At 37.4% G+C, this 15,755-nt stretch overlaps 1 protein-coding gene across 1 annotated transcript in view; it reads right to left on the reverse strand.

Annotated features, from left to right (window-relative positions):
- LOC148952911 (uncharacterized) overlaps positions 1-15,755 on the reverse strand; it is a 40,923-nt gene that overhangs the window by 9,572 nt on the left and 15,596 nt on the right. The window contains 2 exon segments of the mRNA XM_089088167.1: positions 341-541; positions 1,666-1,887. Of these exon segments, the coding sequence (XP_088944293.1) occupies positions 341-541; positions 1,666-1,831 (367 nt within the window). The 5' untranslated portion in view covers positions 1,832-1,887.

Below are 15,755 nucleotides of genomic sequence, written 5' to 3' on the forward strand. Positions count from 1 at the left end.
TCATCCGTTATTAAGTTTTCTTTCCAACTACATTGTGGTTGGCCTAATTTGATGCGATAAATAAGCCAAAATAATTCTTCAATATAAAGACAAATGAGTTAGTTTTCCTAAACATTTTTTTGGCCACAAACAACAGCACTCACACTTTGAGACATAAGATGCAACATAAAAGGAGATAAAACAGTTTCAGGCCATGCTAAAAAAAAGTATGAAAAAAAAGGTTGACATGACGATGATGAATTCTGGCCATTTCCAAAATAATCTCCAAATATCCAAAATCAGCACCCCCCCCCCCCCAAAAAAAAAGCGAAATAACAACAAATAAACAGAAGTAACATACCCGTTTTGTGTTTTGACATATGCACAGTGACGTCAACGTCTTTCGAAACGTAGACACCACAGAGTTCACACTGCCACGATTGCTTCAATTTCGATGTACTTGGGGTATAATGGGATTTTTTGTGCTCCTTCAATTTACAAGCATCTCTCGCTTGATGATCACAAATGTCACAAATGTGCTTCTTCAAATCAGAATTTTCGTCTTTAAAATATTAATCATTTTTACCAGAAAATATTATAGACAAAGATCTTAGCACAGAGTATGGGAAAATAACAAAAGAAAATACCCCAATTTCGTATCTGAGGGAAACAAAATCAACACCAACTAGCACTAAACAGCAGAATCATTAAGTTACATATATAAAACCTAAATATCAGAAGTACTTGGACATTATTTTTACTTGTGCTTTGCACTCGGACAAAGACAAGACACACCTCTTCTAGAGGAGCACAATAGGCATGTAGGTAAACATTTTGTTAAATTTGACTATTTTCTGATTACTAATCTAGCACTAAATGATGAATAATCAAGAAAAAATTGCACAAAAAAAGATTGTATATCCATTCTGAAGATGGCAATTTGAATCCAAACGGCCTTAAACCTTTAATTGGCCATTTTATTCTTGCCTTATAGACTGCTCCATTAAAAGAGATATATTTTCTATTTATTTTTTCCTTCGAAATAAACTTGTGTAATTGTTTTTTCTTATTTTGTAGTTGTGTGCTTTCTAAAAAAAATAACAGAAAATAAAGTACTACTATAGGCTCACATAGCCGTCCCCTCCTGCAAAAAAAGGGGGGAGCGTGAAGCTTTTACAAGGGACCTTCGGCTTCCCAAAAATACATTTTAATGCCCTAGTATCAATTTTTCAGACATTTTTTTTTATCAACATTTCCATAGGGGAGGGGAATCATTAAAACTGCCTCGTGGGAGATGCCCCTCTCATTCTAAAATGCACATATATTACTAGGTTCTCGTCAACTTTTCTTTATTTTGCAAGCTTTGGCTACAACGACAACTATGTGGTACAAGGGAAGGGGGGGGGTAGTAGTCAGGAGTCCAGAAATTTCGCCCCCCCCCCCCCAACCAGCTAAAAATCTATACAAAATACCTCAACATTGGACCATTGCGACTTTTGCTTTGATTTCAAATTTAACAATATCTTTTGCTCTCTAAGTCACAAGGTGGCCCTTCTTTCCGACGAAATTACCATAATTCAATTAGGTGTTGTTTTGGACTGTAATCATTATTTTCCTCTTTATAATTAAGTTCAAATTTATTCGAAAACTTCTCTCTTTAAATACTTATAAATAATTAGAGCATACCAAAATACGGACAAGGATGGAATTGATCACTGTGTCTCTTCAGATGTTGTCGTCTTGAAAAAGTCTTATCACAAACGAAGCACTGAAATCGAAGCTTCGACAACAATTTGCCTGAAATTGCAAGGTTGTCTGAATCCTCAGGTGAATCGGCCATTCCCCAATTCATTGTTCCATGTATGTCTGCACGATCTTCTTTTCCAGAAAACTGAGTCCGTTCAATTTCTAGAAAAATAAAAACGTCTTGTAAAAATAGGTCGTGACTTACAAAAAGCAACAGAAATTTTATTTTTGTTAGCAAACTAATGCCTGTGCCACATCATAGTCACATCTATCGATATAAAAGCCAAATATCATGAATGGCAAGGCAATTTTCTTGATTTTAGCGTCAGATTTGTATTTAAAAAGCAAAAAATTAAAATTGCAAGAAATTAGTTTAAAGGGTTTGCACCAATAGTAATTTGTATCCAACTGTACTCTACTAATATTAAGTCTTTTCAACTTTTGTGAGATTCCTCTCCCAGATGGAAAAACCGCTGTTTTAAGTTTTCATCTTTTCTAGTTTTAAAAATTATGCCTTAAACCTTGACTCTGATTGGTCAGTCAAGAAATTTATGTTTGAGAAAGTGCAACCATGTTCAACTCGAGAAATTACGATCGGCGAACGTAATTGGCGCTGTAGTCGTGCGTAAATTTGATTTTATCGATAAGTTTGACAATTTTTCACAAACTAGGTTTTTAAAAGAAAAGTAAAAAAAACTCTTTTAAACCAAAAATGAGCAGAAATAAAATGTAATAATCTGCTAATCATAAAACTACCACAAATCAACAAATACATGAAACCCAAAATGAACAGAAATTACAATAAATAACCGAGTCAAACTCAAAACAAGCAGAAGTTAACATGAGCGGGGCTGACAAAGCCTGTGCCTTTTCAACACCTGAACATAATTTGCCCTTTACTAAAAAAAAATACAATTTCTTAATTTAAATAAATAGAAAATCATGAAGACTTTGAGGAAGAAATATCGGCACATGTACATTGAATCGACATTGGACATTCATTTGTATTTTTTCAGTAAAGTGTAAATTATCTTCTGGTCTTGAGAAGACATGGGGATTTTCAGCCCTACTTATGTTAGTTTCCACTCGTTTTGAGTTTGACTCGTTTTTTTTGTTGTAATTTCAGTTCTTTTTAAGTTTCACTTGTTCACTGATGGTGATTTGTGCGTTTTTTATTGACATAGTCTTTTTCATGGAAAAAAAAAATAAAAGAAATAATATTTTATATCTTTCGATTTTTCTGTAAGAATCCATAGTTTGGGTTGGTACTTATGTGTTGGAGAAATCTTTTCTACAATTTTTAACAACATAAATCCTCTTGAAAATTTTGACACAAATAGTATGATTAAACTTAGTTTTATGCCTCCTCTAGTTGACCTGAAAAATAAAACTCAATAACATTCCCAAAAAATCTATCTATGCTCTTTGACAACCTGGATACACTTACACTCTTGATTTAGATAGATTGTCAACTTTTTACACTCAGCCATTCTTGGGATATTGCTGAAATGTCCTATTGGCAACCAGCATGCACAACGTCCCTTTTGATTATTTTTAAAAGCATAATGGGCAAATTGCATGACCTGGAGGGGTTGACATACCCAATATCCCTGGAGATATAGTAACTAGACCTTCCAACTATGCTGAACAAAATGGCTGTCTTAAAATTTGATAGGAAGTGTTTGAAAAATTATGGGCTAAGGAGGAGAGCTACTTGCCCTCCAATGACTTTTGACTCTTAAAAGGGGTACTAAAACCTTCAATTTCCTGTCAAATTATGTGCTTTAAAAGTTTCAATGATTTTACTTGCTATGATACAGCAGCGCTGCCTATGGTATTGCTTATATAACGTTTTGAAAACCTGCATGCATATAGTCTTTTGGTTAAATTGAAACTCTCCCTAAATGTTCCCTAAGACCTTTACCTTAATACCCTTAGCACCATCAGTTACAGTAACTGTAACAGAAGTGTTAAGCGTATGCACTTAGTGGCTTCTGGCTACTTCAAAATTCACCACAACTTAACCTGAAAGGCCTAATTTAATAATGTATACCGCTCCTGAGATGTTGCTTTGTCACCTTCTTGACAATCTACAGGCTCATTGTTCGTTTTGATTTAGTCTAACTCCGCCTAAATGTTCCTTGAAAGCTTCAACCTAATTGATTAAGCTTCAAATTAAAGCTTGTTGCCATCAACCGTTTCTGAGGGATTGCTGATACGTCCTCTTGACAACCTGTGTGGGCATAGTATGTTTCGATATAGTTCAATAAAGTTCCAATATTACCCAAAATTTTCGCATCTATACCCTTAGGTTTAGTAGCAGGAGTAGTAGCACTGGTAGTAACAGTAGTAGCAGAAGCAGTAGTTGCAGTAGAATTAATGGTAATATTCTTAGCTTATATAGCAGTACAACTAATAGTAGCAGTAGTGATAGTAGTAGCAGTATGAGTAGAAGCAGTAGCATTAAGATGCAAACATTGTCTTATCGTTAGTCCAACATCCCCCAAAACAATCACTGTAAGTTTCAACTTCATATACAAAACTATCCCTAGGATATTACTGATATGCGCTTTTGACAACGTGTATACAGACGCTATGTTGTGATTCAGTTCACATTTCCCTCTAAAAGTTCCCTGAAAATTTCACCTTTATACCCTCAGGCATAATTCTAACAGCAGTCAAAGTAGTAGTGTCAGTATTAATAGTACTAATAGTAGTATAAACACTTATAGCACTAGTACTAGTAACAGCAAAAGCATTAAAATATTGCCTTTTGGTCAGTTGAACACCCTTTCATCAAGTCATGGAATGTTCAACTTAATACAATTAGCCATAGCTATGACACTGCTGGTATATCCTTTTAATAACTATATATTCATGTACTTTTTGAAATTTTTATCTTAAGACTCTGAAATTTTTGATCTTCCCTTTTGAGCATTCTTTGAAATTTCCAGCATAATAACAAAATCAATTCTTGATATACGCTCTTTTGACAACCTGAATGCATATAGTGTCTTTTGATTTACTTCAAGTTTGCCCCCCAATATTCTCTCAAATTTTCACCTTCATAGACTTAGTCTTAGTAGTACTAGTATCATAGCAATTGGGGTGGTAATAGAAGAAGTAGTAGTGGTAATAGGAGAATTAATGTTACATTAGCAGTAGTAGAAACAGTAGTAGCAGCAGCAGTAATAACAATGGTAGCATGTATATGTTGCCTTTTGGTCAACTGAACACCCACCTCATGATGCCCCAGAAGTTTCACCTTGATAGGTTAAGCCGTTCCAAAAATATTGCTGATGCACCCTTTTGACCTCCTTTTAATGCCCTTTTCATCTTAATTGATTTAAAAAAATCTTTCCGAAAAAATTTTTTTTAAATACAAGTAAAAGCTTGAATCTTAAATATAAGATCAGAAGAAATAAAACCTACAACAATTAAAATTCAAAACGACCAGGAATTAAATAATAAATCATAGCAAAAAAACATACAACAGGTACTAATAAAGAATGAATAAATAAATCTTAAAACGAGTATAGCTTAAGTTGAATAAACAAATCAAGCATAAAACGAAGAGAAATCTTTTACTATTCAAGTATAAATGAAACCCAAAACGAACAGAAATTAAAAAAGCAATCATAGCAAGCAAATATACAACAGGAATTGACATAAATGAATAAATAAATCTTAAAACGAGTAAAACTTAAATTGAATATGCACATCAAGTTTAAAACGAACAAAATTACAACTAAGAAGAGTTTAGACACTGTCTCCTTCCCTAACTGTAATAGTCTAAGACCTACTGCGTCATTGGCGCTTTACTGAAACCTACAAGTGCCTTGACCAGTCTTGAAAAGAGCAAATAAAATCAAACTGAATATTTGATTTATAATTATACTAATTGTTGAAACCTCATCAGTTCACTATTTTACTTCACTGTAATTTTTATTTTCATTTTCAGTGCTTTTATAACTGGAAAAGAAAATACTTGTAACATAATTCATTTTCACTAAAGCGCCAATGACGCAGTAGGCTTTAGACTTCTACAGTTAGGGAAGGGGGCAGTAGCCAAACTCTAGTTTGTAGTGAAATTCCATTTGTTTTGAACAGCTTAGGAAAGAAATTATGAAATTAAACTGAATATTTGATAGATATATAATGATATCAATTGCAGAAAACTCATCAGTTCAAAATTTAATTTTACTGTAATTTTGTTTTTATTTTCAATGTTGTAATAATAAAATGAGAAAATATTTGTAATATAATTCGTTTTTAGTAAAGCGCCAATGACACGGTAAGTTTTAGACTTATACAGCTAGGGAAGGAGGCAGTACCCAAACTCTTCTTTGTAGGGATTTTTGCTCGTTTTAAGCTTGATTTGCACATACACATTCAGCTTTACTCCGTTGAAGATTTATTTATTCATTTATATTAGTACCTGTTGTACCTTTGTTTGATATGGTTGTTTATTTAGTTTCTGTCCGTTTTCGGTTTCATTTATACTTCAATAGTAAAAGATTTTTGTTCGTTTTAAGCTTGATTTGCATATTTAATATAAGCTTTACACGTTGTAATACTTATTTAATCATTTATATTAATACCTGTTGCATTTTTTGCTATGATTGTTTATTCAATTTCTGGGTTTCTTTTATTCTTTAATAGCAATTTCTTGTTGTTTTGAGGTTCTTATTTCTTCTTATCATAGTTATAATATGGCCTTTACTTTTCTTTGAAAAACTTCTGTTTCCAAAAGTTTTTTTCTATATTAATTTCCGTTCGTTTCTGATTGCCAAAGTTTCAAGTTTTCAAAATTCCTTATTCCAAAATAATTTTCTTTATATACTCAGATATTTCAATATTTAAAATACATGATAGTATTCCAGTAATGCTATACATTGTATAAAAGGTTAATTTCCTTTTACATTAAAGATTAATACCCTTAGTCTTTTTGAACGCACCCATGATTAAACAATCCTACATCTTAAAATGGCATAAATCGGACAATTTAGAGAGATTGAATGAAACGAGAAAAGGAGATTCCATAAATATAACAGCACCGGCGGATCTAGAGAAAAATCTTGGGGGGGCCGTGCCGGACACAGGGCGCCAAAAACTGATTATACAGGACTAATTTGATAGCTCTTTATTTATATGAAAACACTGCCAAATATGCTCATAAAGGTAAAACGTAGCAAAAGAAAATAAAAACAGTACCACACTACACAACTAAACTCAATCGGCGAGCTTTTCTGAGAGCGAACATATCGATAGCATCGTCTGTTTTCGGCAGTTCGTCTCTGTAAGTCTGCATGAGTAGTAGAGCCTCCAACCTCTCTTCAGTCATCGTGCTTCGTATTGATGAACTTGTCCTGTCAACCTTTGAAAACATTCGTTCTGCTTCACAGGTTGACACAGGAAGCGTCGCGAGAATTGTCAACAATGCGAAGATGTTGGGAAATACATTTTCCTGACAACTGTTCAGCGCTGAAATAGCTGTTTTCGGTTTTTGCACGGTTTCCTTAGACCAATACTTGTTCCAAATCTCGAACTCGGTTTTAACGTCTATCTCCGTACCCACGAGCAGCTCCTTGTACTTTTCGTACCCTGGCTGAACGTCCTCCCAGCGTTTGCCATTAACCACAGCCGGGATCAAAGCTGAAAGTTTTGCAGCATTCGTAAAATGGCAGCTGAACCGCTCCGTAAAATCAAGCAGCATGGCGTCCAGGGCTGGAATAAATGCCGCCATCCTATAATGACTTTCTGGATCCATCTTGGGTACCCCTGCCCGGTATGTAGAACGTGAAGCTATGCGTGGCTGCGTTACCTTGATGGTAGCATCAATCTTTTCGGCCATTTTCAGAAGATCTTCGTAAAGCAGTCTGAATTTGGTTTCGGCATGTGATCGCATATCTTCCAGCATTGCCTTCACGCTGCTAATGAGGGACAAGGCTTTCACGAGGTCACCATCCTTCTGTTGTAGTGACTCGGCCAAAGGTTTCATGATCGACGAAAACGAATTCAGGCAAACCAGTCCTACGAGTGTATCTGATTTTTCAATGCAGGATTGTAATGCATAAGCTCTGCTACTTGCCTCTCGATTGTGCCATCCTTCCATATCCTGCTGAGCAGAAACGATCGACGGAAGGGAGTCCCAAAACCTGCTGATTGCTTCGTGTCTCTCTACAAATCTCGTGGTACAAAGACTGTCGAGTGTCTCTGTTTTAGCTTTGTCCGCGATAAGATGCTTTTTTAGAAGTCTTGTTCTCTTGGCACTTGAGCTGAAGTGAGAAATTGTGTCTCGAACAACGTCTTGGGCATTGCGCAGAATGGGAACTGAAACTATCTTTGAACATGAGAGATTTGTGGCATGGCTCACACAGTGGAAGTAATCTGCCAGTTCACACTGGCGTTTAACTTCAGCAGCAGCACCATTTGTCAAGCTTGCCATGCTAGCAGCTTTGTCGTATCCTTGACCAACGCACTTTGACAAATCCAGATTTGACTTCCTGACCTCACTCAACAGCAGCTTCCCGAGGCTCTTGCCGTCTAGCTTCTCTTCGATGCTTCTACCGTCGTCACTTTCCTCATCTCCAGCGAGTCTTGACAGGGTTTGAAAGGCATCGACAACTGCAAAAGGATCTTCTCGAATCACGTATCCCTGCTCGGTTTTACACACATAACGACAAACAATGACCATCAGCTCCCTGGTCTGCCTGTCTGTTGAATCGTCCGCAAGAAGACACCAAACCGTTGCTTTGTTTGCTTTTCTCACTACTTCGGTTTTTATCCTTTCCCCAATTGTTCCAATCAGTTCATTCTGGATCTGTTTACTCGTATATTTGGCGTTGCTCGGTGCATTTTCAAGTAAATTTTTAAGTTGCGAGTCTCCACTCTGAATCCGATACCGAAGTAGTTGGCGGAAATTCCCGTCGTTTACTGCTGTAATGACATCAAAGTCTTGGATATCAAGTTTGCCATCATCACGGTGGCCACGAAGGGGGATATTCTGTGCCCCGCAAAGCTTGACAGTTTCAACAACGCTTCTCAAGAGTGCACGGTTCTGCTGTATTTGCTTGACCCTTACACAGTCCAGAGCATTCCTGATATCTTGATCTTGACTACCGCGCTGAAACGTTGTTAGCAGCGCGGCAGCTTTTTCCTGGCAGTGTTTGTGAAACTGTGCTTCAGCATGGTTTGTCAGCGCACCATCTTTCCCGGTAAGTTTCGAATAGTCTTTTAGCGGTTTCAAGACCAACTTTCCCATTTTTTGCCCTCCGCCGCCTCCAGATAAAGCCGACCATCCTCCTCCGCTTTCGTTGGTCCTCATCAAAACACAAACACTGCACCAAAGGCCTTCGTGGTCTGGATGACGACTCACTGCGAGCCAAGGATACCGGGCAAGATGTTCGGTATTCAAGCGACGCTTGACTTCGCCACCTTTTCTCTTTTGTGTCGAGACTGGAAGATCAGATTGGTTCTTCGGCTTCCACCTTTCGTTCATAAAAAACATAATTTCGCCAGAAGACAACTGATTTCGCTCTTTCAGCGCTACTGCAATACCAAAGTCATTCGACGGCGTGAAGTCAGTTTCAGGCGAAAAAATAGCGCTTTGATTCTGCTGCGGGTGCGGGGACTCTGAAATCAGTGTTGGGCTATGTACCACCAAGGTTTGAGTACTGCTTCTTGATCCTTCAGTCAGCTGATCAGTGTGTGTCGTTTCGCCGAAGTTTGTTATGAAGGCCGTCTGTGAAGTGGACGGAGTTGTTGGTGACAGTTCGTTCTCCTGGCTGAATGCGTTTTTGTGCATTCCGACCGTCGACTCAGAGTGGGCATCAGAAGTTGCCGTCGTCTCAACATTTAACAAAAAAAGTTTCTCTTTTAAAGTTTGCACAAGACATTTATTGTAAACGTATATACACTTTGTATAATGGCTTGCTTTAGTAGATTTAGCTCTCAACATGGTGAAGGCAGAATTGGAACTAAATTTGAAAATAAACTGAATCAGCAACATTAACTTTAAACTCCCCCAACAATCTTGAACTTTCATACCCCAAAACTATTTCTAGGAAACCCGGACTTTAAAATAAAATACCACCCTAAACATCACTAATTTAATTTGCAACCCCAAGAACCGATCCCCGACATATGCTAACAAATATTTTTCAAGAGCTGAAACCCGAAACAATTACCACCGAAGTTTACAAGGCTAAAGAGAGAGCTTTAACTGCAAGAATTTGAAAGATAATTTCAGAGCTGACACAGTGTGTCGGTAAAAATACTGCTTTAAGCCAATATCATAACCGTCAGGCGAGACGAGTGGGCTGGTAAAAATCAGGTCAAACGCTTTGGACAAATTGCATACGAAGAACACTGTACAAGAGGGACCGTATGCAATATATAACAACAAAAGCAGCTGGTACGCGATGAAGCTTGACGAATGAGCCTTATCAGGAAAGCTATCCGACAATGGGCTAAAGCTAGAAATTAGAAGTGTTTATACCCACTTTAAACGACACTCCTTCCTTATTGTTCTATCTTTAAAAGCTTACCTTTAATCTGATGTTTCTTGGCAAAATAATCAGAGATGTCCCTCGATCCTTTACGGCTTTCCGCCATCATTCTTTGTTTCTTCTCTGTTCTATATTCATGCCCTGATTTTTTTTTACGATACATTTTAAATGCGTTTACGTCTAATTGGTCTAACACACGGAGCAAAAATACTCCGAAGGCAGTGGCAGGGTCGCTCGCGCCTGCCTAGCCCCCCGCCGGTTGGATCTAACCACCCACGCAACTCCCCAAAGACATGCGTTTCTCGTAAGCATTAACAAAATGTTTTGCTCGTTTAGCACGTCCCAAAAATAAACCCAATAATCCTGATTCGTGCAGTGTCGGATTTGAACTTTAGATAATGTGATAAAAAGAAAGTAAAAAATGACGGGGTATCCGATTTTTTTTTTTAGCGTCGGCCTTAGTTGAATCATTCACAAAAAAGGGTCGTTTGCACGATGGATGAGAGGGCGCCAGAAAATCTTGGGGGGGGGGGCAGGGCCCCCGGCCCCCCCCCCCCTAGATCCGCCACTGTATAACAGAGGTGTTAGTAACTGTAATTCTTTAAATTATTTAGGTTGTGACTTCGAAGGGAGTGGATCAGTTAGATTTGATCACTATTGGATTTATTTGTATATTCCCGAAATTGATTTAACATTTAATACAAAGTAAGTATTTTAATCATTTTAAGCACAGCTGTTGTGCGAGAGAATAATAAAATCTTGAACTGACGAGCTTTTAGCACTTAATATTATCATATATCAAATATTCAGTTTAATTTTGTTAGTTCTTTCCAAGACCGTTCAAGACACATATAGTTACTAGAGACCTTTTTAAACAATTGTTGCGCCTGTGCAATACCAAATCTTCCAAACTATCTCGTGGTGCCATACATATTCTCCCAACGTCAAATATCCATGCAGTAAAAGATTCCCTGCATAAATCCCCCGGATACCCCCCCCCCGTGACAAATTCCCCTCAATCAAATGCATAACCGAGCAGCGACAGAGAGAGTATTGCAAAATAAAAAAATAAAAAAGAGGGATTTTTTTATGTTTTACCTATATTCCGAAGTCGGGCCATAGAGGACCAGGTGTCAGCTCCCATAAGTTTTGGAATAAGAAGTCGTTAATAATTTTGTAGGGGGGAGGGGGGGTTAAGCCATGTTCCAGCTCTCTTAAGTGTTGGAATAAAATATCGTTATTTATTTTCTTTTTTATGGGGAGGGGGGGGGCATGGAAATCCAGGGGTCAGCTAGCATAAGCATTGAATAACATACAGTTAATAATTTTTGGGGGGAGCGGGGCGGGGTGGTGGGGCCATAGAAGGCCAGGGGTCAGCTCCCTTAAGTTTTGGAATATATATCGTTAATAGTTTTTTTTAGGGGGGGGGGAGACTTATCTTGTATTTCAACCATTTTAAAAATCCTTCCATAAAACCTTACATGCCCCAGGACATTGCTTACAACACCTGCCCCCAAGCTCTGGGGGGTTGTGTCGACCGCGGAGTTTTTGTTATGGCATCTTAAAATTTTTATCGGAAACATTTCAAAAAAAGGGTGGGTGAGAGGGGGGGGGGCTAATTACCCTCCGTTCACTTTTGACTCTTAAAAAGGCCACAAGAACTTTCAATTTCCAATCAAATGACCCCCCCCCCTGAAGTTTATACGACCACCTCTTCTATATGAAGCACCTCAGGGAAAAATAAAATAAAAAACAAAATAAAATCAAACAGTTCGTGGTGTAAGTAAGGAGCGACAGTAGAGATGCCTCAGGAGGTCCGATCCCTCACCCCTGCTGCCACCTACAACTTTTTTTTACATAATTTATGTCTGTTTGTTGTCAGTGAGAATGGAAAAACAGGAATTTTCTCACTTTTATGGATGTTTTTCTTGGACGGTTATGTGTGTTGGTCAATTTATTTGATGTTTTTCATGGATGTCAACAGTAATTTATGTCTGTTTTATGGTTTTTGTCAGTGAGAATGAAAAAACAGTATTTTTCTCACTTTGATGGATTATCGAGTCTAACGGGGACAGGGTCATTGACACTTCCTTCGGATCTTGCTGTTGTTTTGGTCAATTGCCCGCTAGGGGAGAATGTTATGATCCAGAAATAGGAAACAGTATTTGTTGTTGTTGTTGTTGTAAGTGTATGCTCGAGGCAAATGTTATGATCCATGAATTAGGAAACATGATCACGTGTTTCCTTCTCAGCCAATCAGCGAGTCGGTTACATATTAGCGGCGGAGTGAATATGAAGAAAGGATTTTGTTATATTTTTATTAGTCTGTGAATAGAATTCAAAGGAGTGAGAAGAACAGTTTGACTTTACTCATTTGGATATATATATATATTTGTGTTGATGGCGAGTGGAATGTTTACCCTATTAGAAGTTGATAGTGGAGTTGATGGCAATAATACAAGAGCACCTAACATTGCGGTGGAAATCACAAGAGGATCACGGCTTTTTCTGGAATGGGATGAAGTATATGCAAGATATGTAATATCCATGAGCAAATTTAAAATGGAGGATCAATTATTTTTCGCTGGAGAAGTTGATATAGCATATGTGAATAGACTTCAATGTGCTTTAAGTGCATTATTGAAACATATCTAAGACAATAAACAGTATTGCTAATTGTACATGCTTAGTATTATTATTGTAATTATTCAATAAAATTGTTTCGAAATCGAAAATGTTCCCTTTCTTTTCTGGTTATGTGGCTAACGAATCAGGGTCAGTCTAGAGTCAGCAGTCAGAGTGAAAGGATTGAAAAATGAATATATTTGAGAAAGAGAGAATTAGATCAAATCTAGTGTTTATGGAAAAACATTTGATTTTGGATGATGAATTTCTCGAGTTATCTCTTCAACGCAGGGTATTCTCTCGTCAGGGATTACTTGACAATATAATGAGGAGTGATTCTCCCCCATTGGACTATTATATGAAACTTTTAAAATGTGATTCAAATGCTTATAGTCAATTTATTGATATATTAATTGGAACCAAGCAGAATCATATCGTTGATATACTTTTGAAAACATTGCCAATGGATTCAGTGTAGATGGCTCCCCCACCATTCGAAAGAGGTGATGTCACAGAGTTACTCCTCTCCCCAGTCCTCCACCATGAATTTATCCATCAGCAGGGACGATCAGTTTCGTTTTAGCTGTGAGTGAGTTGACATCGACAAATGTTTTACATATGTCCATTGTGCATGTACACTCTTGGCAGTTGGACTCAATGTGTACAATTATTGATGACTATAGTGAAAATTGCAAATTATGTAATCCTTGCAAATTACATAGAGGCTATGCAGTACAAATTAAAGGATGTAATTCATGTCTTGAGGAGGTGTGTGACTCTCACCCTAGAGGGCACCTGTGCTCCAATTGTCATCATGGTAAATGTGATCAGTGGGAGAATACTTACCCTGCTATGATTGGAAAGAATCCTAAACGTGATTTTAGTTTATTTCTACGAGATTGGTATCGTCGTGGATTTAAATTATTCTGGGAAGAGGAATCTGGTCTACGATTCAACTGTTGGGGTAACAAGACAATTTGGTTTCTACGTCATCATTGTGGCGACACTGCCTACTATGACTATAAACCAAGTGATTTTTATTTGGCAGTTACCGAATGTGATTCACCACTTGAAAACATTGTATGTGATATTGCTTCAAATAGACAGATTGAAACTCGTGAATTTCATAATATAAATGCAAATAGTATCATTGAATATACAAAGAGATATGACAAGAGTGAAGTTACATTGTACTGTAGAAAATGTGACCCCGACTTTTCAGTCAATCAAGATCAATATACAATGAATCCAAATGATTTACCAGCATTAGTGGTTCACGACAGTTGCCTATACACCGATGAAGAAATCTAAAAGTCAAGATTTAAAGACATTGTTGTATATATATATTTTATTAATAAACAAATTCACAAACCTTTTTTAAGCACTTTACTCTTAGGGCACTGAAATCAATACTATATAGGTCTGAGAGGATATTTTCCACTAGAAAGTCGTTCAGACGAGGATTGTCACTATAAATGTGGAGAAACTGCTTGTAAGTATATCCACGGCATCGGAACACAAAATATAGTAGCGCATGGAAGCCACAGCTTTTAGTCGTTAGATCCTGCACCCTCTTCCGATTTTGAATAATAGTTTTCCCACTGCTCTCAATATAGTTGCTGATGTGAGGGGTGTAAAATGTATAGGGTAGGCCAAGAGGATCAAAAAATTCAATCGTTTTCATTGTTTGAAAGATGCACAGCCAATGACCTGTCAGCACAGTCGACGGACTGCTATTAACAATAATCAAGGTATTGTTGACACTTTGAATTTTTCCAAGAAAGTCTGAGGGTAGACAATAGGATTTGTACTGGGACATGTAGGGGTCCATATTAAATACATTGATTATTTGACTGGTGTTCATGGCGCCAAGTCTAGTAGAACACTGCCTTCGGGAGTGATTTCCCAATAGGTTTCATATTGATTTAGTGAGTTTAGTGCAATACTCTCAGCCAATGGGTCGGCAAATGTACACTCTAAACGCACACTCCCCGTACGTACTTTACTCATATCCTGTGTGCCAGACAAATCCAGAACAATGATACCATGTGTTTTAGCAAACATTTCTTCCGTTATACCATTTTCAAATAGTTGCGAATCATGATCTAGGGTTTGCATGGTCAACTCATACAATGTTCTATAGGATTTATCAAAAGATAGATTGTAGAGTGGGATACCGTTTACTTTGCACACAAGAGATGAAAGTTCAAACATCTCGAATTTATGTGGGCATTCAGTCCACGATCCTATTGCACTGGCACTTTTTACAAATGCCACAGCTTTATCAATTTCGCCATTGATAAAGGATGAATCGGTGAAGGTGTGTGAGCCCATGGCAATATGACGTTGATTGGTGATTGTATGAGGAACAAGTAATTTAATATTATTTCCATTGGCTCTCAGTTTTTCCACTGCCAAAGCAACAGAACTCATGACCTGTTGTTTGCGTACATGAAGTATTGCCGAGGGGAGGGAGAGACTTACATCAGGATAGGCAGCAAGTTCTTTTCTAAATATGAAATTGGAGGGTGCAAGCGTCAGTTTTATATCCACTTTAACATTGGGCGGCAGCCATTGTGGTATATTAAATATTTCATGATATATTTTTCCAACTAGATGTAATTCACTAGTTGTAGCATTTTTATGTGCATCTGTACTATCAGTATTAGTAATATATTCATATCCATTGGAGGCGCCTCTCAATTCCTTGTATGACTTGGGTGTCATCAACATGAATTGCATATAGCTTGTATAATTTGAGAGATGGTTGCTTGTGCTCACCAGCGTGCCATTGATGTAGACACTGATTTGACGAAATAAATTATTTAGTATACAATTTTCATAGGAAATTCCATCGGCACGAATTGGCATTGTATTATCGGATTTCCGGACTTT

The sequence above is a fragment of the Artemia sp. Qi Xiang Cuo genome, chromosome 4 (genome assembly GCF_049724085.1).
Source record: "Artemia sp. Qi Xiang Cuo chromosome 4, ASM4972408v1, whole genome shotgun sequence".
Classification (NCBI taxonomy): Eukaryota; Metazoa; Arthropoda; class Branchiopoda; order Anostraca; family Artemiidae; genus Artemia; species Artemia sp. Qi Xiang Cuo.